Here is a 26,198-nt window from a genome sequence, read left to right as displayed (position 1 = left end):
AAACCATTTCATTTATTGTAGAAGAAAATGGCTCTTAAACTCCTGTCCATTGGACAGTGTGTTCATATACATTTACAATGGATCTTTTTTTTTTTCCTCAATATTGGATGTTCTTTTCCACGTGACTGACATTTGATGGATTGGTTGTGAATTTAAGACCCCATACAGGGTAAAAATAACAAAACAAAATATAAATACATAAATCATAAGTTGCTACATCAAAACCAAAATTCTGCCGAGGGTTATGTACACCGAGGGGACACCTTTCACTCGAGCAATGAAGTATGATGAATAAAAATAAAATAAGCAGAGCATGTTTTAAAAGAGAATCACACACCATTGGATTGCAAGGCTTTAATAACAAAAAAAGAAAGCCATACAAAAGTATATGTACACGGTTACTTACTGAACCTTCTTGCAGTTTATGGAAGGTATCTTAATAGGGTTCATCTTGTGAGTTTACGTACAATAAAATCCAGAAGGACAATGACTGGAGCTGAAATAAATGTGGGCTGCCAGCGAAGAATCTTTAAACTGCAGATGTCCACATCAGGACAAACACACTGGTTGTGACATAATTTAATATACATTTGTTTTAACTTAGGGGCTATAACACAGAATATTTAGTTTATCTGAAAAAATAAAATATTTGGGGGACATAAATAAATTGACTTTTTTTTTTTTTTTCCTGAATACCAGCGCAAGAAAGCATTCAGATCAAGGAGAGAAAATCCCAGATGAGTGAATTGAAATAGTTAATATCACACTTGCATTACAGCCTTAGTGAGATATTCCAACCGATTACAGACATGTCCAACCACAACATTTAGGGTCTACTAAATATGATAATCAGTGTATTTCAATATCAATGTCAACAATGGGGAAGAATAACATTTAAAAAAAACAATCATGATGGTCCAGTAATGTCATCAGCGGGCAGGTTGCCATGTCGACAGGGATGAGGGTGAATTCCTTGGGTTCCAGTCACCACCTCCCTTTCGTGATGGTTCAAAGGTCATTAGGCGGAAGAGTGATTTGTGTGACTGTGCAATGAATTGACTCCCACTACCTGGCATGCACACATCTAAAACACCTATCACCACTGCCATGCAAGGCTTGGCAAGCGTCTTAACATTAGCATGTATGGTCACTGGTAGAATTACTATGCCAGTGTAAGGTGGACACTCGAGATGGGCATTTTACCAAATGTTTTTGATCAACTATATTCAATTGTGATTTTTTTCATTTTTTGGGGGGATATTTTATTTTGGTTGGTTGAAACTTCTAAATGTTCTGAACTGCTGTTTCCATGCCAGCGTGATATTAAGTGGAATAATGCTTTGCGGGTTGCAGCCATGCAATGCGCTCGTTTGTCGCAATTGCACATGACTGACCACCTTCCGAAAGATCAATTCATGGATTACTATGCCCATCACTAGCGGACACAGCTGTTGGACTGAGATCAGTCCTGCAGCAATGACTATGTGCCGATGAGTTGACCATTCAAGAGTAATAACAGTGAAGCAAGCAAAAACCTGTTGGTGGAGGCTAAACCTGAGGTATGTTAGTATGAAAAGTAGATTGTGAGGTTCTGTCGTGAAACATTGTTTGCGATTGCATCTTCTAATAATAGTTAAGGTTACTGGATGAGTGCATGTTTATTGTTCACAAGATGTGGAAGGTGTTTTGTTTGGTGTTTTTTTTTTTTTTTTTTTAAAGTTGAGGACTAGTTCAGAGAAGATGTTTAATATTGAGGTCTAATTATTTTATGAATAATACAAAATTTATTGGGTTATCTGTATTATTGGATCCATTGTTAAAATATATTAATGGCTGCTTCAATAAATACAAATCAACTGTCCCGATACTTGCACTTGCACTGCATTTCATTTTAAAATATGCTGTGGAAATTTAGATGTATGTGCAAATTGGTCATTACTCCAGAATAGCTCCACTCTTGTCCTCTCACTTTACATCCCTGCCTTATTTCTGATCAAAATCCTTGTGCAAGTTTTTTTTCTTCTTATGTCTGCCTGTCTCCTCCAGTCATCTGCCTCACTTGTCTGAGTTTTTACGCGGTCGACGGAAGCTGGACATGTTCTCATTCAGCGCGTAGATGCGTCTGGAGAACTCTTCGAAGCCAGCGACGTCCAGCTCCCCCAGCACCTGCTCGTCACATTCCACAGCTACCGCTTGGTCTACGGGGATGCAGCGGTAGTCTTCCAACCTGGTCTCCTCCGCAAGCTCTAAGCCCACCCGTAGTCCCATTCCCAGGCCGAGGTTGGTGGCCTCGGTCCCCATGATCTCTTCTGCTTGCTCCACTGAGCAGCACTGACTGGGACCAGGAATCAGACCTGTTACCTGTCCCGGTACCAAAGTGCCGTTCATGACGCCTGAGTGCTCACTTGGATCCTCACCGGTGTCCCTCAGCGTGGAAGAGCTAGCTATACTACAGGGTGTTTGCTCTTCAGTCTGATCTTTGCTGACTTCCACCTCTTTGTCAGTGCTGCTGCGTGTCTCCACCTCGCCGGCGTCTTCTCGACACTCCATCTCTTCTCCATCCGCCTTCACCTCAGTGGGGTCTGTGAGGTCAAGTGAGGCCATGGTGGCGTCCAGGGAGGAAGACAACAGTTTAGATGGAGATGATTGCATCGTTTGGGCTATCGTGGTTGGCTCCTCCCCCACGGCTGTGCCATAACTGGGCGGAGGATTTGTCTTGTACTTGTCAGCCTCAGAGCTCGCTCTCTTCCTCAGGCCCTGGTCTGGGGAGCTGGTGTGCCGTGGGTAGGTAACTTCCGAGGCGGTAGGCACCCCAAGGTGAGACTTGACGGGCACTGGGATGGAGCTAGAAACATGGTGTCGGTCACTGTGGAGGAAATACACATCGGCAATCATAAGCAATCGTGAACACATTTCTTCTACTTCATCAAAAGTCAAGATGCCCAAATAAAGAGGGAAACATCTGATTGGTTTCTGATCCAGGTGAACGACATCCGCAGCTCTCAGAAAATGACTCGACTTTCCAACATTTGAGTAGCCTGTGAGCCTACACTTTAGCTGTCATCCACAAGTGCAGAGGAGGCGCTCCCCCAATGTATGCCAGACATTTTCCGCTGTAACAGATAACAGACCCCCAATCTGAAACAGCCCACCTCGCCAGAGTAGTGAAGCCATAAATTAACTTAAATGGGGTCCTCCCTTTTCTGATAGGCATGACCATTTATTATACACCAGACTCTTTAATCGGATCATTCTGCTAGCTCTTAAGTGGGTTCAAAGGTGAAAAAGATTCTCTTTGTGATCTCAGAAGATTCATGTTCGCTACTGAATCGCGTCACTCTTTTCAGTTGGCATGTCCATTAGGAATTGCCAATTTTTTTTCCTCTTAAAAAAAAATAAAAATAAATAAATACATGAGCACATGTTGAATGATGCATTCAATGTGTACTTGTCTGACGGATGGTTTCACCATCAAATGGCTGGCAAGCCTATTTAAAAAGGGCCCCTGACATTGACCTTTGCAGAAACTCTGCTGAAGAGACTGTGACATGCGGGACAATTGTGAAGAAGCATAGAAATGCCTGTCCACTTTTATGAGTAACTTGTCAAACATCAAACTATCCATGATACAGTATCATGGAAAGCAAAGGAGTCAGAAGGCTTACGGTCATAACTTAAAATAGCTAAAAATGTTTGTGTGGACATTCCTCAGCAACCCAATTTAAACGCCTTAAAGGTTTGTATAGTAATAAAGATCCTTTAAATGTCACAAACAATTTAGAAAATTGAACAGTCACATTGCATGATGTTCGTGAACTACGTTACTTCAGGCCATTCCAGTATGGCCCAACAGAAATGTTTGCGCTCTACTGGTCTTGTTTTGGTAACTCTTCTATTTCCCATTTTCATTGATTCCCTTGCTGTCAGATCTTTTTGATTGTCTCACCATAGAGGTGCAACATTTAAACGACTAATCAATAACAAATCGATGATCAAAATAATTGACAACTATTTTGATACTTGATTAAGTGTTTAGAGACCTTGTTTAACTTACAAATGTCCAAATCCTTGTACTTTCAGCCTCTCAAAAGTAAATATTCTCAGATTTCTGTAGTCCTCCATGAAAGCAGACTGATTATCTTTGTGTTTAATCAAAATAAGACAATAATAACCCCAAAATTCATTTGAAACAGTGCTGTCTGTATCGAGATGTGCTGTGTGCTATTTCTACCCGTAGGTGTCAGTAAAGCCTAAGGCATGGAGTTCAATGCATGGACGACGTTATGTTGGAAAAGAACCGGAAAGACGACTTAGTCACGTCGGTGTGATATGTCCTTTCCTGTGTTCGAAAAGGAACCACCTTTTTTTCCCTCTTTCTGATCATATAATGCATTCCACAAAGGTTAAGTAAAGGTGGTATAAAGGTTAAAATACTGTCGCCCGTTAGAAGATTTGACTTCCCGGAAAATCCCTATGTCACGTGTTAAAAAAACGAAAGCGCTGATTGGCCGAAGACAAGATCTGTGTATCGCCCATCGATTGCTATTCCTTACAGTTCCCGGATGTCTGTCACAGCTAATTTAAAACTGAATTTGTCTAACTGAATCTGAAATGATCAAACTGAATGTGAAAAACATATAATTCGAATTTTCATTGCGGATGAAAATTCATCACATTCACTTTTAAGTTTACTGGGCCAGTTACTACAAATTCAAAAATTGTTTTTCAAATTCAGTTCGTAAATTAAAATTCAATTCCTGGTGGCACATATTTCAGCCCATAATTATGGAATGAGTTTTTTTTCCTGAAATTAACTTTGAAGGATCCAGTGTATATGCAAAAAAAAAAACCCCAAAAAAAACAGAACATTGTGGCAACAAGTTCCATAAAATGTAGGAACATTGTCATGACCTGAACACTTAAAGGTACATTAACTGACAAACATTAAAAGTCACAAAAGAAAATCTCCACCAAGGACAAACATTCCCCTAATTAGCACCAAACTCAACATCTGCCATTGATAGTGACCTTCACCCTATGTTGGACTTTTGCCATTGGGATTCATTCATTAAAACCGGTTCTTCAATGTGAAATCATGGAAAATATTCAAAGAAAATATGTAGTGGTTAATACAAGACTAGAAAAAATTGGATTAGCAAATGAATAAGTAGCATTTTGGCCCATGCTCCTAGAGCTTTGCTAACTAAGAGCAGCAATGGAAACAACTTTCTCTGCAGAAGGGGGGAAAAAAATTATCTTTCCAGTTAAAATAATAGCAGTTGAAGGGCATCCTAGAGTCTTACCTGGCTTTCCAAATCATTGTCATGCACTGTTTTTTTTTTTTTTTTTTTTTTTTAAACCAAGTCCATATACTTCAAATTCAGTGGAAAGGAATGAAGATATCTGTCACAAAATGTCAGATGTTGTTGAGGGAAATGAAAAATGTACTTCAGACTGCATCAGATCTGGAAATGCAAACTTTATATTTTCACTACTTGTCATAGCAAGGTGGAAATACCCCTATAAATTTGTGTTGTGAAAGTCCCCGTCTTTAGAGTCATTCATTCTCTATTTGTATTGACTACTTGCTGCAATTACTGAATCATTTAACAACAGAAGTGACTATACTAGTGACAAAATTATTTAGAATAAATTACATAGCACAATACATGTGTAATATGATGGTCAATTTACTCTCAATTCAGTCCTGGCAGACCCAAACTGCCTTGTTCAATTTCCTTGACAAGAACTTCATTGCACAGTGTCAGCGCAACCATGATTTGTCTGCCAAAATCATCAAGCAAAAAAAAAAAAACTGACATCTTGAACCAGAAACAGTCAAGATCTTTTGCTCAGTCCTCCCCTTTTTCACTAACGGTGTCAAACCTGGAATATTGCAGGCGCACTCACATATTTTTAAAAACAGACCTTTTCCACCACCCAATCCTTGTTAAGGACTTATGGGTTTGGGCCAAAGCAAGTAAAGGGAGATAAGAAGTGCTTGTTTGATGTTTAAGGAAATCCCTCAGAAACTTTGAGAGCAAACATGAATACAAATGTGATATGAGCACAGTGGAACGCTCGTGGTTCCTATTTTCTTCAAAAGGGTAAGACAGAAAATGAAGTCAGTACAAAGGAGACTAACAAGCTGTCAATGTCATACCCAGTAAGCGGCCCAAAAATCCCATTTTTTCTTTTCAAATAATTTTTATTTATATATTTAGGGAAGGTGTAATGCAAAACGTTGCTTGCAGGGACAAGTCCTCCCATGGAAACGTCACACTCAAATTGCTGCAAAGCTTTTTTTGTTTTTTATTATTATGAATTACAATTATATTCTCAGTCATTTATGTTTTAGATTGTGAGTTTGAATCTCACCTCAGGCCTTCCTGTGTAGAGTTTGCATATTCTCCTGTGCTTGCGTGGGGTTTCTCCAGATACTCTGGCTTCCTCCCACATTCCAAAAATATACAAGTTAGGTTTCAATGAAGACCCTGCGATTAATTGGAGCTCAGTCCAGGGTGAATTCTGCCTATCGCCCAGTGGCAGCTGGGATAGGCTCCAGTTCACTTGTGACCCTAATGACGGCAAGCGGAATAAAGAATTTCAAGGAGGAGTTTTTGATATAATTCTACCTTCTCCGAGTTTGGAATCAAGTTATGAAAATCATACATTTTGTCTGTAATATATTTGGAGCAAATTTCATACTAGTCTCTTGTGCAAACAACCACAAAAATGCAAACGGCGGACCAATCAGAGTCACTATTATATTTGAATATGAACGACATCTTATAATGTGATTCAATAACATTGTTCTTTTTTCCCCACTTCTATTATCACTCAACATAAGTGTGAAATTTAAGGACAAATTCTGAGTCTTTTTTTTTAAGCGTATATTTCTTCCATTTTCATATCCTGCATGTTTGTACAGTATGTACAGTATAATGTCCATGTAGCAGATATGCTTCCCGCAAACTGAGGTGACACAGTGACTCCCCATGGCTTGATAAACGGCATTCTTCGTAGCCGCCCTGCTGTGAGACTCCCCCGACAAGACGCCTAGTGGACCCTAAAGTAATTAGCAGGTCTTCTCGAAATCTTGGTTTACAGCCATCAGAGAGTCGTTTTCTTCGTTTGAACAGGCAGCAGCCCAGGAGGGGACCGATCGACGATGGAACGTAAATAGAGCAACAACCAATCAAGTTAATATTGATACGTGAATGGAAGGCGCCACCCACTGGCGTTTGAGAGAACTGCAACCCGTGAACTCTCATTTGATGTTTAACCAAGGATAAATGTCTGTTTTGATATTTCACGAACTCTGCAGAAAAGTTCCAAATGCCTTGATGTCTGTGTCAGTGTGTCTACTTTACAAGCGCAATTAAGAGAGTTCTGAGAAGTGTTTGTCTTGATTTGACTCCAAGCTGCAGACGCAAGACAAGGCTAAAAATAAACTAGCTTTAGGATTCAAATATACTGTGCACGATGGCGACACGGAGTCAATGTCTTTTGCGGAGGCGATCAATGACGTCATTGATCGGATCGGCAAATTATGACATTAAAGCCGATCAGCATAACATGCTAAATATCGGCCCATACCGATCAGCCCGATAAAATTGGTGTAAAGTCTACTTATTTGTACATAAATTCATAAAAGAAATGCCATTTTAACATTTGATTTATTATTGGTAGCACATAATTTTTTCTCCTAGATATAGTACTTGCATAGTACTAATAGTTGTATTAGTATTCCTATCCACTACTCCTCTCCTTCGTCAGGAAGTCTTTCCATGCTAATATTGCCAAGTACTTGCTGATTTGCAGTATTTGTTCAATAGCTTTAAATATGTAGAGAGGTTGGTCCAAAACATGTAACATATGAAATATGCAGTTGTGCTTTGTTGCTATACAAAATTGGAAATCCATGATGGTAGAAGTATATTGAGTTCAATGAGTTAACTCATTTATCTTTGGTGGCCTGTAAAAGCTGGCCAAAGGCAAGACTGTGATTGATGCCACAGTAAGAAGACTTGCCTTAATAGAAACAAAAGATTTGACGTACAGTATTGATGATATTCATTGTAGCTTGAGTGTGAAGTTGTGAACCTCCTTAGGGGCCTAGCGTGAATCGGAACAGATGTAGAGCATCCTTGAACTTTTGGGTTGAACTTATTGTACATTGAGCTCATGTGTAACAGTTTGTTCCTGGGTCTGTCTGCCTCCTTAATTGTTTAATAATTTCCTAGAATTTGCGAATCCGTTGAGACATGTTCCGAGTCATTTTCACGATTGCCTAGGCAATAAATCAGGGTCACCAACATGGTGTCCGCAGGAACCAGGTAACCAGTGTTCTACGTAGAAAGCTAGTCATGTGGGGGTGTGACTCCCCTCTCCCCCACTGCCTCCTTATGTAATTTAGGCCACTCTGTCCTGCTTTTGAAATCTGTTACAATTATCTGACAGCTAAAGTTAGCCTACTTATATTTATCACCCAAGAGTTAGAATATGAATGTTCATCTTCAACTAAATAATTTGAATTTGAGAAACCGCTGTATAAAGCAGTCCTTAAGATCCTTCTTGAGCATGATCAAATAACAACTGAATCAACAACATTGATCAACATCTAATATAGTTTACCATTTCAAACACTTATAGGCTGGGTTCACACTGCAGGCCATGATGCCCAAGTCGTATTTTTTTTATTCAATGCAATCTTTTTACTGTATGTAGTCATTCACATTACAAAGACAAATGCTACCTCTACTGTAGGCGGAATGTGTCCGTGATGTCACACGCATGTGCACAACTGCGAGGCGACGTGTTTATTGAAGGAAACGCGGCCCCTTGAGGAGATCTCGTCATGATGTATTTGTGGCAATTTCAAGGATGTTATGCAACCGGAGTCAACATTTTCTTCTATTTATCAGTTCTAAAGAGTCTTATTTACACCACTGACTGTTTTCTGATGCTTTGTCCGCCGTTTGCTTTCGTCACGTCTGTTTTGCCGAACAATTGTGACGTTTGTGGCCCTTTTGATGACGTATAGATCGGATGCGCGCTCCGTGAGCATCCGTATTGCACTCGCGTCATATACATATCCGATTTATATCCACATATGAACGAGGCCTGGGTCGCATATGGAAAAAATAAAAATAAAAAAATAAAAATCGGAATTGTACTGTTCACATTGACATGGAAAACAAACAAAAAAACAAAAAAAATCAGATACATCTCACACTGGGCAAAACAATCAACAATGAACATAGCCTAATACATCTTGGTGATGAAAAGTGTCACTCCCCACTTTATCTCTGTATTCGGCTTTGACTGACAGCAGTGCTACTGACAAGAGCATCATTATACAGTATCACATTTTTACAAGGCATGAGGTTAAATCAATTCGTCAATATTCTACTGTGATTGAAGGTTTTTCTTTTTACTATTCAATCGTAAAATAAAATTTTGTTCTTCATCAATCAATTCATCATAACATTGAGGACTGGCCTAGAGGAAAGAGAAATATGTATGTAAATAATGTATTTTCTTGTGTTTAGTGCCTAATTTTGAAGATAAACTTCCTCCCGAAAAATTGCATGCTAAATTGCAATAGCAATATTTGTTTTAAAAAAACAAACACAAAAAGACCCCCAGTAATTAAGATTTGTTTCCCCTAATGGTAAAGCCCTACTACTGATTGATGACTAGGTAGTTTTAAGTGGGCCCACAACGTCAAAGCTGATTGGCTTCCCAGTGACGAGGACTGGCAAAGTGTGGCGAAAGGTTTCGCCGCATAAACATACGTGATGTTGTGACTCACATACAAACGTGTGGCTGGGAGATTTTTATTTTATTTTCGCCACATTGGATAAGAGGTTTCATGACCCAGTGCCCACCCCTGCCTGTTCTAAATATAACTCACCAGTTAAGGTACATTGTGATTTCCCAGGAATGTTGTAAAGTGATCATTTGAAAATGCAAATGCTGAGATTTATATAAAGTGTTGCATATTGACGTGTTTCTCACCTTGTTAAATCAGCTGATAATTATTGTGAAAAATCATGAATATGATCAGTCTCCACATAGATGAATGTCATTATGAAAGGGAAACCAGATTTTAATGGCAAATACCTCTTTAAAATACAACCACTGACCTCTACTACAGTGTGACATATTTATAAATTCTTTTTTTTAGTTATAACAATAGCTTTTGTTTGTGGCCGCCTGTTTTTGCGTGAGGAAAGCATTCTGGGATTGATGACCTGTAATGGTTGCTGTTTGCCGCCATATATTGCTGCCCTCTCTTATAGTAGTTAAATATTTAAACTCGTATTTTACATGTTTTTAATTTATTCTTATTATTTCTTTGTCCTGTTCAGCTGTTAGGTCAAGCAGAATGGAAGATATATATATCTATATATAGGTCTATATAGTATATATAGTATATATGATATATAGTATCATACTTCCGCTGTGGTATTATAATTGAGGTTTATTGAGAATCAGACTTGATCAGTCGAACAGAACAAAGTTTCTAGAAGGAAGAGAGAAACAAAGACAAAACACTAATTGTAAACAGGATGAGAGAAGTAAATCATTACATCATCTACAACAATGAAACATTAAATATGAGTGTTGCATGGGGATGTCGTGGTACACTCTGTGAGGGAAGGACAGGACAAGATAGAACAGGACAAGGACAGGAGAAGAAGCATGCAGGACCAGGGCCGTGAAGCCGACTCTACAACTGAAGTGTGTATGTGAATTATAAAATTATTATTATTTGTCGCAGTAAGTGCATGACGCCACACCCAGTGAAAGAGAGCTGCTGCGGCTGCAGCTGGAGCCACTGCTAATAACTGGCCTTATCCCCTTTTGACGTCACTACCCAGCGACACAAACAATAATGGTGACCAATGTTGAAATTAAGTTTCGTAAAAATATATAAACCTGGAAATGATTTTCGAAATATCTTATTGTTATGTTACTTGCATCGAAAGAGATCATATAAACCAAACATCCTTACAATCGGAGTTCTTTTTAACAATAACATAATTAAAGGTAAATTGAGCAATTTTCTTTTTTATTTCAGAAATGTGTATCAAACTGGTAGTCCTTCACATAAATCAGTACCCAATAAATAGCTATCAGTTCGCAAAGAGTTGGTGCCCCCTAAATCGCACCACAATAAGTGTAACTGCACATGAGACATTTAAAATGTCATGTAAGAAATTACTTTTCTCATTTCATTTTTCTCATTTCTCCATCCACTCATCCCAGGGCTTGCATGTACAATCAGGAGGGCTACTGGCACAAAATGTGTCTCAGCAGAAAAAGTTCAAGATGGCAGCAGGGATTCTATTCTTTGGATGCAAAAAGTGTGGAGAAAAAAGGCGCTCAAGAATGTCATTTGAAAAGCTATACTAATACACAACTATGTAGACTTTAGACATTTATTTGGGGTCAGTTTTTTACCTAATATAAGCATCTAATATTCTCTACTATTTATACTATGACTTGTTGAACTTCAGTAAGCTATAGTGGCAATTTTCTTGGAAACCAGATTTGATGAGTAAGGCTGGTGGTGTGTGGTGAGTTTGTGGCTGGAAAAACTGCATCCAATTTGGGTATATTATAGTTCATTAGTGAGGTGTAAAGTTCTTGGCAAACAGTATTTTTACCCGAGTAAGCGGTTCAGAATATGGATGGCTGGTTGGATGAAATATTTTCTAAATGGCTTCAGATTGTATTTTCATCAGGAGGCAGTGGTAGGTAATCTACAAGGCCTGGGATCTTTGGTTTGAGAGTTTAGATTCTAGTCTGCAAGGCACTGAACCCCACCCCAAGTTAGGAGGTTTATCTTCTTCATCTTTTGCTTGCACTTTTCAATATCTATGGCCAGAGTGAAAGCAGAGCAGTGTGAAAGCTCTTAATGGCCAACACGTGTTAATTGCACCAGGAGGAGAATGTCTCAAATGAGCAGATGACATGGGAATTAGTATTGAGTGGCTTTTGGTCCTGTTCTTGTTGTCTCACACACACGCATGCATGCAATGGCACACACGCACAAAGCGGGATGCATGCTTTGATCTCATCTTTCTTTGGCCCCTTCCACTTCCCATTAGGAAGTAATCAGAGGAAGGCACATAAGAGCACCGCATTTTCATGGCTTCTCTTCTTTCAAAACAAAAGATTATTCAATTAATGTGTGTAACAAACATATGCTGTCCCTGGTAGAGAAGCGGAGATGAAAGACAGCTTTGTGCTCAATGGGGCAGCGGCGTTGCCTAAAACAAGGTTTCATTGAAGCGTTGACGCCAGGCCAAGAATTAAAGATGGCAGTGGTGGGGTATCATGACTTCTCATTTGGCCTGAAAATAGAAAATAGAAACTGCATACATGCAGTCAAAGACCACTGAGTCATAAAAGTATCAAAATGAGGAGCTCAAGGATGTTAACGAAACGTAACTATTTGTTATACTCTAGGGACAGAGAACACATTCGACTGATACAGTCTCGAACTTACTGTAATTTATAGGAAATTTTGGAGTAAACATGAACATGGACGTGCTCTACTTATTCACATCAGGAAAGTCCTTTGTTCCGCTTGCGCTTGTTTGGTCCAGGCCAAAAGCAGAATTTATTTTTGTTTAGTGCGGTTTGCATTCACATTGTACATTGTACAAGCAAAGCTACTCGTGTGACAATCCTTGCTCCTACTGGACAGAAATGAGGGCTGGACAAAGCACAGACCCGGAAACGTGCACTGCATTTCTGTTTCGCAAATTTGCGCTCTTATTACAGCTGCAAAATAATTTGGAACGTCGAGAGTGTAGTATTAGGTCCTATACCAGGGAAGGAAGAGCAGCTCATTCAACAAGAGTTTCGCAATGTTACATTTCTAATTTTGGAACACCGTTGGCAAACGAAGGAGCATATTATCGCCCTGAGCCACAACATGCATGGATGGCGTTGCTAAGCAGAAGACGGCAGCTCAGGTATGACGTACAACATTCACTATCGTTATGGGATATTGACTTGTTGGGTCGGATCAAGGCCGGTTTGTATTCCTACCACAAGCGAACCGCACCAAGTTTGTTTGGAAGTGGACCGAGACCTCCTCAAAAAGTAGGTCTCTGAGCGGTTGTTTGGTGCGCACCATAATTCACTTGTGTGTATTCATACCAGCACAAAAGGTCCGGACCAAGGGGAACACAAACCAAATTTGGCAGGTGTGAATACAGTATTTCTTGCTGGCGGCTTTTTTCTAGTTCTTACCATCGGACAAGCAAGCCATGTTCCAGAAAGTTCTTCAGGTTGGGAAGTGTTTGCTGCAGGTCTGGGGTGGTCAAGCCATGTTGATATCTCAGCTGCAAAATGGGGGGGAGAAAGCACATTGTAATTTTAACCTCGACCAACCCACCACTGTGTCGCGACATGAACTCCCACCCACATAGGAGGATTTTGCACATTCCTTCACCTTGACACAGTTCTATTCTCTACATCATATATGCCAAACTCAAATTTGGCCCATAATGTAATTACATTTGGCCCGCAAAACCATACCAAACGTGTATTAGAGCTGGCCCGCCTGTATATAGCACATGCGCCACTAATATTAAAAATACCAGAATGCTTTGCGAGTGTGTTGGTCCAACAGTCTAGACCGGTGGGCGCCCCTTCCCTTGTTGCAGTTGTTAGCGACGATGCTACCAGTCTCCTTGAGCAAATTTACACTTCCGCTTACCAAAAATGGCCAAACGAAAGATGGAAAACGGTTAACTTCCAAGACAGGTGGTAGGCAGATTGTCTGTTCACTAAAGTAAAAGACCTGTTTGTAGAGTGCGGAGCAATGTGGCTGTAACATAATTGAATTATTATTATTTTTTTTTTAAATACTCTATCGGTGGGGAGAATACTTCGAAGACCTCCTCAATTCCACCGATGATGGAGAGACAGAAGAATTCATGTTATCTATTTAAATACAAAACAACAAACAAATACCACTAATGTTTATCGCAAATTTGATTTCTCGTTTATATAATATTAAAGTTTGTTTATTCCAGATTCAGGGGGTAAGCAAAATTTAAGTTAGTTGTCATATGATAAACTTTAACACTACATTTCTGCAGAGAAGGGAAACGCGCACATCGCAGTGATTTTTCATTAAATATTGAGTTTGGCCTGCGGTGTTGTCCCAATTTTAAATTTTGGCACACCGTGAATTTGAGTTTGACACTCCTGCTCTACTTTTCTGGATTCACAATGGACATCCTTTGCTGATAACAGCCATGTGAGGCAATGAGTAAGGTGTAGGGAGACATGGGGTAAGACGTGGGTGGCAAGAAAAAACAAATACACTGGCTTCAAAAAAAAAAGAAATAAATTAAAAAAAGTCACCAGTGAACTGTATTTCTGGTGCCACAATCTCTGACAGTTGAGCAATGTTACAGCGAACCAACCCGTACCTTGCAAAGTTTATTTGATATATATTACTGAGCAGGATAAAAGCATCATGTCACACGTTTCGAATAAATCTCAGAGGCCTTTGTGTCGCACACGCACGCATCCACATCCCACACACAAACACACACGTGCACACACGTCTATTCCAGCTGGCTTCTGTTCTTTTCACTCAGGTGCCATAGCAACACCTCTTCTTTTTACATGCATACTGACACTGACTGATCCTTTTTGATAGACCAATTACTCATGAGCACGTAGCTTAGAAAGATTCAAACAAGTTATCATAGAGATATAAATAGATGCACAAATGCTATTTTTTTCTGGGTGTTGGTTTAAGGTTAGGAGGTCTTAGAAAGTATTATGAACACAATGGCACGACAAAGAATGGAATGACAAAGGGGTCATAAGAAGGTGATTTTTCCGAGTCTAATGGATTTGCATCACACAAATGAAATGAAGTTAACCAAGGTAAAACATGAAAAATATCCACCATGCAATGAAATTGTTGTTGACACTGCTCAAATGTTTGTCAAAAAGCCACAAAATTAAAAAGTGGAGTTAATCCCTTGATTCCCGTTGAACTGAGCATAGATCTTGCAAGACAGTCTGCATGGTGACTGACCCTCACCCCCCCCCCCCTTTTTTTTTTTTTAGTTGGAAAGCCAGAAGAAGCCAAAGAAAAAAAGCAAAATATTGATTCCTTCCTGAACTGAGGTCTGTTGAGCTGCTAACATTTTGTGAAACGTGCATTATTGTAAAGCTTTGTGCGACTTAAAAGTACACACTATGTTTCCTTAAAGGTTCCGGTCAAATTCCAACTTCTTAAAATGTTCCGCTGTACTTTTGTTTTGTAAAATAAGTAAATCCAAGCTCATGCTATTCATGATGTGCAAAAAGAGGAACCTGAAATCATGAATCTTAGAGCTCATGATGCTGACAAGACACACACCTCAATTCAATTAAACGAATGTCCCAAATTTATGGTAGTATGCGCATGAACATTCAGTGGCTATAAAAGGTCTACAAAGCCCTGTTCAAATGCCAGATTTTTGAGATGTAAAAAAAAAATGAGACCAAGATAAATCATTTCAAAACTTTTTCCACCTTTGTGACCTATAATCAGGAGGTACAAAGCAAGTGGAAAAACACATTTTTAAGGGAGAAAAAAAACAAAAAAACAAACACAAAAAAAAAAAGTCCAATAACATGGTTGCATGCTTTGAACAACAAGATCCCTCTTATGCTGTGGAAGATCTCTGTGGACCATGGCTTGTGCTGTAAGATGTGTCAGGAAGAACACTCTCGAACATCTGAACTTCAGTTGGGGTTAATCAGAGGGAGTTTAAATGGTGGCACTTGTGTGCTGACTCCCATTTAACATGGTTTGAATGTGATTGGTTAATTCTGAACACAGCCAGCTCCCCAGTGATGTGCAACCACATTATCTCAGTTGTTTACTTTTCACTTTACATCTCTAAAAGACTGTTTTCAATTCAGCTGTAAAGGTGAAAGGTCAAAGTAATGGTGGAAAAAAAGTTTCAAAGTGATTTATCTTGATCGCATTTTTTGATGATAAAAACCTGGCTTTTGAAAAGGAGTGTGTGGACTTTATATCCACTCTAAGTGTTCATGTGTGCGTATCAATACTGCGGTATGAAACAGTCTACGTCTGTTACATGAGGCACAAAAACTGCAGCCATGACAGTGTCAGACAAAGCAGCTCAGATAGTGAGACTTCGACAAGAGGGTTGTTTAAAAGCACAGGAATGATCTAAAATGTACCTGAACGACACAGACACCATTCATAGCTCAGAGTAACCCTCGAGGCCTGACCAGATGACAGACGTTTTGCCCACAGGGACAACCTTAACAGAATTAGGATGAAGCCACAGGACCAAGTTTAGGATCACCAGTTTAGAAACACAAGCCTAAGATGTTCGTTTTGAACTCGTATATTTTGATCTGAGCATGAAATAGAAAGCATGGCAAATGAAAGAAAATTTATATGTTTTTTGGAATTGACTACCACAAGAACGACACATGGATATAAAAAAAAAAAAAAAATCTTCAGATTCAGATATCGTGGCTTCAAAGGTTAAAAGTTGCATCTTTTAAAAAAAAAAAAAATAAATAAATAAAAATGTGCTGCAGAATTTATAGTTAGTTTCCAGAGAAGATGCATCTACATATACTAAGGCTGCACGATTACGGCCAAAATGATAATCACAACAACTTTGATCAATATTGTAATAATGATTATTAATCACAACCATTCATCATATTAGAGAAAATATCAGTATTTTTATTGCACAACTTTTCAACAGACAATATGCAAATACTTTTCAGTCCAAAATGAATTTGAACATTTGTGATTGCACACACATGCACGTACTCTTTTATATGACAAACTGTGAGCAACACCGGGGCAAATTTTCACGTGCCCCTCTCGTAGTGCAAAAAAGCAAGTATGGCAAGAACTACCATATGTAACTCCTGAATATTCCCTACGTTTCTTAACAGTACATGCATGCATTCAAAGCAACAAATATAAAATGTTAGTATGAATTGAATTTACTGTTTTTTTACCCAAATATGTGCTGGGACCAAAAACGTGTGTCAGCAGTGTCACCAGTCATTGGGCAACTGCTTCACATTATCTAAACATTTAATAGAATTAATGGCTTGTAACAGGGCTGTCGTCGTGTTGATCTAACAATTGGACAGTGTGTGTAAATTGTCTTCTGAGAAGTCAGACGAACTACGTGTTAAAGTGTAGAGCAGAATATATCCCACAAAATGCTCAGAATAATTCCACTTGAGACCATCAGTCATTTTCAGTTTCCGTCTCATTCATTCTGATGATGAATGCTGCTGGAGTCCTTTTCATACACGTCCATATGTGCAGAAGAGTGTGCTTTTAAACTGCCCGCAGGATTCTTTGTAATGGGGCTAACCAGATCGTGGTGAGAAATTCCCATGTCCCATTGAGGGAAGATGTAAGGTGAGAGGACCTAGTTGGAGAGAGGGTGGAGTTGGGGCTCCCACTGGCTCTTTCACATGATGACATAGTGAAACAGATCCGTCCGGGTCTCCTCATGGTTGATCGCATCTTTGTGTCTCAACACCTTCCCTGTTTAGTTATTCAATGAATCCCACTCTGGGCTTTGGAGACTCTGCAATGTGCGGTACGCAATCAGTCGGTATGACCGTGAGCGTTTGTATGAACAACGGGCCTGTCACACTTGACTCATCCTGATTACAAAGACATGTAACAACATAAAAAACTGAGCAGTGTGTATTGCACATTTCTACCAATCTGCTGACCACAAATAAACACACCTCGATTGAAAAGATCCAATAGTAAGCATTCTGTTTACAGTACATGCCACCCACCCAATCTGCCTGTTTGCCCTGAGCTCTGTACTCTAAACAAAAACAGCCTGGTTTCTGCCACATATAGTTTCCCTGAGTGCGTCACTATCAATCAGCCCTAGATCCGAACGTGAATGTGAGCGAGCTGAAAGGAACTTTGAGGTTAATTGCTGATGATGTTGAGAAGCAGAAGGGGCCAGTAACCCTTGCATCTTCATGAAAGATGGACAGAAGGGCAATTCTTCTATGAGGTTTTCATGTTGTATTTCACACTTCAAGAGGTTAAAACAAGGCACCAAATAAAACTTCGAATATCCTTTGCAAGACTGACCTGCACTAAGTTCAAATATCCACTGATGTATGATCAGTATGCCTTTGCCCACAGGGGGGTTTAATAGTGCATAGATTTTACAAACCCCAGGGAAGACAATCAAGAGCACATTACATCCAACAGCTTGTAGCAAAGCCAGGTGTTCCTCGAGCGACTAGCCCTCTGGTCAAGGACCATGAGCTGTAAACATCTTACATATCAGTAAGTACAACCCAATGTTGTGAAACCAATAATTATATGAGAGAAAATTTACAAATTCAAACAAAGGATACAGATGTGGTCATTCTCGGCAAAAATGTTGTATTACATAGAATTATTTATTTGACTTGATTCTTCCAGGGTGGAATGATAATAAAGTGAGGTTTAAAAACAAGAATCAAATGAGGGGAGGGGCCATAGGTCTCGGGTGCAGTGTGAGCTGGGCGGTGGCTGAAGGCAGGGACCTTGGCGATCCGATGCCCGGCTACAGAAGCTGGCTCTAGGGATGTGGAATGTCACCTCTCTGGCAGGGAAGGAGCCCGAGCTGGCGTGTGAGGTTGAGAAGTTCCGACAAGATATAATCGGGCTCGCCTCCACACACAGCATGGGCTCTGGTACCAGTCCTCTCGAGAGGGGTTGGACTCTGTTCCACTCTGGAGTTGCCCATGGTGAGAGGCGCCGAGCAGGTGTGGGTATACTTCTTGCCCCCCTGCTCGGCGCCTGTACGTTGGGGTTCACCCCGGTGGACGAGAGGGTAGCCTCCCTCCGCCTTTGGGTGGGGGGACGGGTCCTTACTGTTGTTTGTGCCTACGAACCAAACAGCAGTCCAGAGTACCCACCCTTTTGGGAGACCTTGGAAGGGGCGCTGGAGAGCACTCCCGCTGGGGACTCAATCATTCTGCTGGGGGACTTCAAGGCTCACGTGGGCAATGACAGTGAGACCTGAAAGGGCGTGATTGGGAGGAACGACCCCCTTGATGAGAACCCGGGCGGTGTCCTGTTATTGGACTTCTGTGCTCATCATGGCTTGTCCATAATGAACACCATGTTCAAGGGTTTCCACACATGCACTTGGCACCAGGACACCCTAGGTTGCAGTTCGATGATCGACTTTGTGGTCGTTTCATCGTACTTGCGGCCGCATGTCTTGGACACTCGGGTGAAGAGAGGGGCGGAACGGTCAACGGATCACCAGCTGGTGGTGAGTTGGCTCTGATGGTGGAGGAAGATGCCGGTCCGACCTGGCTCCACCGACACGCCTTCCCATGAGGAAGCAGAGTCTGGGTTCTCTGAGGCGGGCTCTCCCATCTGTGGGGTTGAGGTCACCGAGGTGGTTAAAAAGCCCCTTGGTGGCAAGGCCCCGGGGGAGGATGAGATTCGTCCGGAGTTCCTAAAGGCTCTGGATGTTGTGGGGTTGATGGTTGTTGTTAATAATGATGGTTGTTGTTCAGTCATCAGTCATAATTATAAAAAACAACAACAACAACAAAAAATATTTCACAAATTCTGCCAGGGTATACTTATGAGCACAACTCTACATAAATTGCAGTCATACGTAACCTTGTCATATTGGAATGAAAGTGTAGGCTACACCTTTTTTATAACCACCAGGTGGCGGTGGCATATTAGTATGAAGGTCTACACCTCTCTCATAACCTCCAGACAGCGATGGCATTTTGGAATGAACGTGTACAGCTTTTTCATACACGGCATGCATTTATAAAATGTGAAAGTATAATGCGCATTTTTGGCGGACAAAAATTGTGCATTATACATGGGAAACTACGGTAATTCTGGCTGGGCATTTTGGTTTGGAAGCGGTTAAATCCAAGTTAATAACCAGATTCATTTAAATTTGTTAGTTTTGTGGCACGGACACAGCTTTTAAGCACTGGGAGACCATGAAAGCTTCACACAGGAAGGCCTGAGTGAAGATTACAACCCAGAACCTTTTGACTATGAGGCAGATGTGTTTAAGATTATTATTTTACCATGCTCCTGTGACACAGAACAAATACTGTATACACAGTTATGTATTTTTTGTATGTACTTGCATGATAGTAACACATTTTAAATTGTTGAATCCAAACTAACAGTAAAAGTTATTTAGACTTTAATGAGCTCCTTTGCTATGCTATGCTTCATGTATTTGTAATGCTTTGGGAGGTATTTGGTCCATTCCTCACCTTTTCAATGTAACTTCAAAAGAAACATGCCATAAACTAATTAATATTGAACTTTCAATGTTAATAGTTTCCAAATACTGTAAGTTGTTCGCATGGCACTTCCAACCACACACACTCAGTACATGCTGTGTTCACAATTTAACTCCAGCAGTTTTTAATCCCAAACCAAGAATTTACATGTAGATTTTTTTCCCCCACATGAGACGAGGTGCCAAACCTCTCTCATTTCAGCTAGCTGGTGAAATGTTTCTCTATAGCTACATGCAAATTCATGTTTTGTGTTTTAATCACAATCATCCTACAATCAACAATAATCAATAACTTCAGGTTTCTTATTAAACACATATTATGCCAATCAAATCTTATACATTGATATTAAATATAAGTTTAGAAACGTATGGCTTTAATTCTATCATACCTAGTCAACCTCGACATGGGTTCTGATGGCGGGTATCGCACAATCTTCCCATTTAGATTTATTTCAGCCTGCAGAGACAGTCACGGCCTAACCTGCACTTGACCCACATGCGCAGCTCGACTGACGTGAAAAGCAGCTCTGTGATGACAACCTCCCAGGCTTTTCTCACTGTCAATAAATAATGGCCAGACTTCAAATAAAGTGTCTGTCCTCCATTGGTTTCTTTTTTTTGAAAACGGGAACCAGTCAAAATGGGGTACATCATATCAATGTGAAATTCCAGACACACAATTTTAAAAAGATTAAGTATTCCTACTTAAGTGGCCACATGAGTGAAATATATTGCAAAACATGTCATTGCAAGCCACACGTGTCACATGGTAAAATGTAGAAAATGGAAATGAACTTTACTAAACACTAGGCCTTTCAAATGATCATCTTTTTTTGCCACATAGAGTCCACTCCAAAAGTATTATAACGGCAAGGTCAATTCTTTTTTTTCTTCTTCGTTGGCTACTGAAGACATTTGGCTTTCAAATCAAAAGATTAATATGAGACAAATGTTCAGAATTTCAGCTTTTATTTCATAGTATTTAGATGTGTTAAACAACTCAGGACAGAGCACCTTTTGTTTGAAACCACTCACTTTTCAAGTTAGCAAAAGTATTGGAACAGACATTCAATTAACTTTAAGTGAATAACAATCAATATTGGGTGGCATAACCCTTACTTGCAATAACTGCACCATGCCTACGACCCATTGACTTCACCAAACAAGTGCATTCTTCATTTGAAATGTTTTTCCAAGCCTTTAATACAGCCTCTTTCAGTTCTTGTTTGTTTCTGCGAGTTTCTCCCTTCAGTCTCCTCTTCAGGAGGTAAAAGGCAAAGAGGAGATAAAAGGCATGCGCTATTGGGTTATGGTCTGGTGATTGACTTGGCCAGTTTAAGATCTTCCACTTTCCCCCCCTGATGAAGTCATTGTCTTGTTGCATGATGAAGCTTCTCCCAATTAGTTTGATGCATTTTTCTGTAAATTGCCAGACAAAATGGATTTGTAAACTTCAGAATTTACTCTGCTGCTACCATCATGAGTTACATCGTCAATAAAGACTAGTGACCCCGTTTTTGGAGCCATGCAAGCCTAAGCCATGATATGACCTCCACCATGCTTCAGAGATGCGCTTGTGTGTTTTCGATCATCAGCAGATCCTCTCTCTCTCTCTCTCTCCATACTATGGCCTTTCCATCACTTTGGTAGAGGTTAATCTTTGTCTCATGAGTCCATAAATCTTTGTTCCAAAACCTTTGTGGCTCATCTCTGTAATTCTCTAATTCTTTGCAAAATCCAATCTGGCCTTCCGATTCATTTTGCTGATGAGTGGTTTGCATCTTGTGGTATGGCCTGCATATTTCTTCTCTCATCTTCTGATCTGGAGCCCAAATATCCTGAGTTGTTTTAACGCACATAGATGTAAATACCATGAAATAAAAGCTGGAATTCTGAACTTTTGTCTCATATTAATCTTTTGATCTGAAACAACAAAAACAGAGGAACTGACCTTGCCGTTTCAATACTTTTGGAGGAGACTCTATATATTAATCATGACATGGCTACCATGTCAATGCCCCACATTCAACATTGCCGGCACGTAGGCACAGGCGGCACATCTTTTGGAATTGGTTTCCTTTTTTTCTTTTCTTTGTATATCAGTGACCTGGAAATACATCACTCCCATTTTCTTCCTGCATTGCGCCACAGCGCCAGTAAACAACAGCGGCAAATTCTGGAACAGACTCTGTCAACGGCGGTTTAAGTGACAAAAGGAAACCATTTTTGGACACAGTGTTCAGCCCTGACAGTCCGTTTTATCCGATATCCGTTATATTGGGGTCCGTTTTATCGAGGTTCCACTGTATTTAGTTCACATTCATATCAAGTTAACAGTTGAGTTTGCTCTGTTGAAGTCTCCAATCATAAGAAGACTGCGGTTGTTTTCTAGTTATCTGTTGTGCCAGAGTTTACAGCATGCTGTTCACGTGAGCTTGAGGTGGAATGTACATTGACACTGGCTGAAAGAGTAAAACTCATGCAGTGAGTACAACGGCTTAAAGTTCAGAAAGCTTAGAGTTCAGAACCAGAGTCTATATATTTGGACTGCAGTGGTTGTTGAGCACCGTGACATCCATACACTATACCAACATTCTGTAATGCAGAAGCATATTTCGCCACCTTTTCTTTTCTCCATGACGTGGTCCGCTTGTTGAAGTTGGAAGCCGGCAGCGGTTGAGTGTAGTCAAAGATGTGTTCATGGCCAAGTTTCAGAACAGCAAAGAGTGATAGAACGGACAGTCATCGTTGGCTTTTATGAGCAGAGACTTGTCCATTTTGTTGGCCAGAGAGTGTAGATTTGACAGATGAATTGATGAAAGTAGAGTTTGTAGTCCACGCTGGCAAAGCTTCCCCATTACATTGGTGCACTTCCCTTTGCGTTGTCTGACTCTCTGACAGGCCCCACAGAGAGCAGCTGGTCCTCTGGCTATTTTCTCCAAAAGGTGTGGATTTGTGAAAGTTGGCGAAAAATAGCCCAAAGTAGACAGCTTAATGTTTAGCAAGTCTTCCCTTGTGGAAGTAAGTGGGTCACCAAAACCGAGGAAAGGTTTTTATGGTAGTGCAATACTGAGGCACGTCTGCAGTGCCATCTTGGATGAGGTGTAAAGCTGCAAAGTACTAAACAAAATTCATGTTAAAAAATCTTGAAGCAGTTTTCTGTCTGTTAATACACACTACAGTCATTATAACCCAAGTTGAACTGTATTTATTGCAAGTAAACCTCAAAAATTCATTGACTGAATGTGTCGTCCAGACTATGTTTTAACACTTGCTCAACAGGTGAAATGTAAATCCTTGTACATCCTGCCTCTTTTGGTATTTTCAACAAGCATGTCCATCCATCCATTTTCCAAACTGCTGATCCTGTAATGAATCAAATTTTAATAATGTTTACCCAAAGTTCTTTCACTCCATGTATAAGCGGTGCACTCTCTCCTTTAACACCCGTTGTTCTCCCATTCTTTCTGTGGTAATGTAACACAGGTGTGGTGTATTCACTTACCCTGTCTGAGTCAAATTCAAACCAGATTGTCCTGTTGCATATCTTGTTGTTACACTTTACAAAGTACCATATTACTGTCAAATTCTGTCAACAGATTTAAATAATTATGGGAAAGGTTGTGTGAGATCAATAGGAAATTCAGTTAGAGAGACCACTGATGACAGTCACCACAGTCAGGGCAGGAGTCCTACTGAGATAAGTTCATGTCGTGATTGTTTATTGTTTCGAAAGCAAATCATCAGAGGTGACCTATTGGTAAAGCCACAATCATTAAAGGTTATTGTGACCTCAGGGTAATTACTATGCTCACCAAAGAGAGACACTGATGCTGAGCTACTGCAGTCAAGTAACATGACACCAACATGGTCCATGTGAAGTCACAATCCTGGAGGCTACTTCCTGTTTGCAAAATTGGCATACTACACTATCATCAATCCTCTATGGCAGCCCAATAAACCTTAATGTCTCAATGGGGCATTGCTTAGAGAATATGCTAAATAAGTGCTTTGTAGTTTTAATTTCAAAGTGTTATGCACTAGTCCTAACAGGAAGCTGCCCATTTGATGAAAAATCAAAATGGCAAATAGTGTTCAAAAACTGCAGGGAAATGGAGAATTAATGTACTATTTTGTTGTTGGTTTGGACCAAGAAACAATAACAATAACATTGCCTGCATGCTTTTTGACAATTGTGTAGATATGCAAACACGAAAGGCATGAAAAAGGTGACCAAAAAAAAAAAAAAAAAAAAAAAACATTGTAGAGGGGGGGGGGGGGGGGGGGGGGGGGGGGGTCTGGGGGAATCGCCCAGGCTCTCGCAGAGAATGTTTTTGATTTTAACATAAATTAAGCAATCTGGAAGACTCTGCGGAGTACAATAAGGCAAAATAAAAAAAAGATTTCTTCACGCAGAAAAAAACGTTTATTTACACCGCTCAAGTACATGTTGATGTACAAATTTAGGATTAAAATTAAATATGCCTCATTTCTTTATTTTTTGTTTTGGCCTCCAATTTGAGCCAGGCCCATCTCCACCTGCACCTGATGCCAGTTTCCAGCAGTACCACATTAATAGCATCCTCCTCTTTAAGTGCTCTCATTCTGGAAATGAATTGACTATAATCATTGTTTGTTTCATTTAATTTTTCACTATTACCAACTTCAAAGGCTAATCCCAAATGCATCTTCCAGGAAAATATAAGTACAATATTATTCTGTTTTTATTGGCCATTGCTAAATTTGACGTTCGTTCATTCTGTGTTGTGACATAATCCCTAACATTGCTCTGTCGCTTAATACATTTAACTTTAACATACGTAAACTAATTAGATAAATGTAGGCACGTTTCCTAATTAATACAAGATGTACTAGCGTATTAACTCGTCGCCGAAGTTACGTGGGCTTCACCGTTCCACTGGGACCACAACCCGCAGCACCTCAACGCGAAAATACAAAAGACCACTGCAATAAATACGACACTGGCTGATCTGATGAGCAAAAATGTTGCTTAAATGTATGAGTAGCAAGAGAGGATATCTCCGCTCCAGAGTTGGTTAGAGTAAGCCAAATATTCTACTCAAGTAAGAATACCGTTACTTGACAATAATGTGACTCAAGTAAAAGTAAAAAGTAGTCCTCCAAAAAATTTTGTAAGAGTAAAAAGTACACAGTGAAATAATTACAAGTACTGAGTAACTTGTGCTTTTTTTTTAACCACAGCATGAATATCAACAAAACATTAATATTAACAGTATTCCTAAATTATTTTCTCCATGAAAATGTCCCAGTGCTTCGTTTGTAGCTATTAGTGTTTAACCGTTTAGAACAGGGATTCTCAAACTTTGAGTCTCGCTAGGGACACCTTACAGTGGAGATATTTTTTCAAGGACCCCCTCATAATTCTAACACCAATTCAGCATATTTTCTAGGGAAAAAAATGCCCCAACAATAAAATCGTAACTGAAACAATATAAATAACAATAAGTTGCTGTTTTCCCCCTTTGTTTTATTGCAAAACAATACAATAAAATCAATTTAACTCTTACTAAGCAGACTCATAGTCCATTAGAAAACACATACAGTACAGTACACAAGACAAAAGAAAAGTAGATCAGGAAAATCTTCATATTAAAGACCATAATTAGGTTTTACCCGATAGACCTTACAAGAACCAACGATAATGAAATTCCACCTGCACTTTCAAGTATGCAGGTATTTATTTCAGTCACGCTGGATGACTATTTCACTAAAAGGTTACTGAATCGGATCGGATTGTTCTAAATGAACCAACATCGTTCTTGAATGGAATCGGCAACCACGGATCGTTATACGAAA

General features: G+C 39.9%; 1 protein-coding gene across 3 annotated transcripts in view; it reads right to left on the bottom strand.

Moving 5' to 3' along the window:
• Positions 1-320: 320 nt before the first annotated feature.
• uvrag (UV radiation resistance associated gene) overlaps positions 321-26,198 on the bottom strand; it is an 82,620-nt gene continuing 56,742 nt past the window's right edge. Inside the window, exons 14-15 of one of the 3 annotated variants that reach the window (XM_061702065.1) lie at positions 13,276-13,367; positions 321-2,866 (exon numbers count right to left, since the gene is read on the bottom strand). In XM_061702065.1, coding sequence (XP_061558049.1) covers positions 2,056-2,866; positions 13,276-13,367 — 903 coding nt within the window. In that variant the 3' untranslated portion in view covers positions 321-2,055. Of the gene's footprint in view, positions 2,867-10,340; positions 12,389-13,275; positions 13,368-26,198 lie in introns of those variants that run through there. The other 2 variants (XM_061702066.1, XM_061702067.1) reach the window with 2 other exon arrangements.

The sequence above is a fragment of the Phycodurus eques genome, chromosome 17, assembly GCF_024500275.1.
Source record: "Phycodurus eques isolate BA_2022a chromosome 17, UOR_Pequ_1.1, whole genome shotgun sequence".
NCBI lineage: Eukaryota > Metazoa > Chordata > Actinopteri > Syngnathiformes > Syngnathidae > Phycodurus > Phycodurus eques.
The sequence above is the reverse complement of the archived record's forward strand: the minus strand, read 5'-3'. Positions and strand labels throughout refer to the sequence as shown.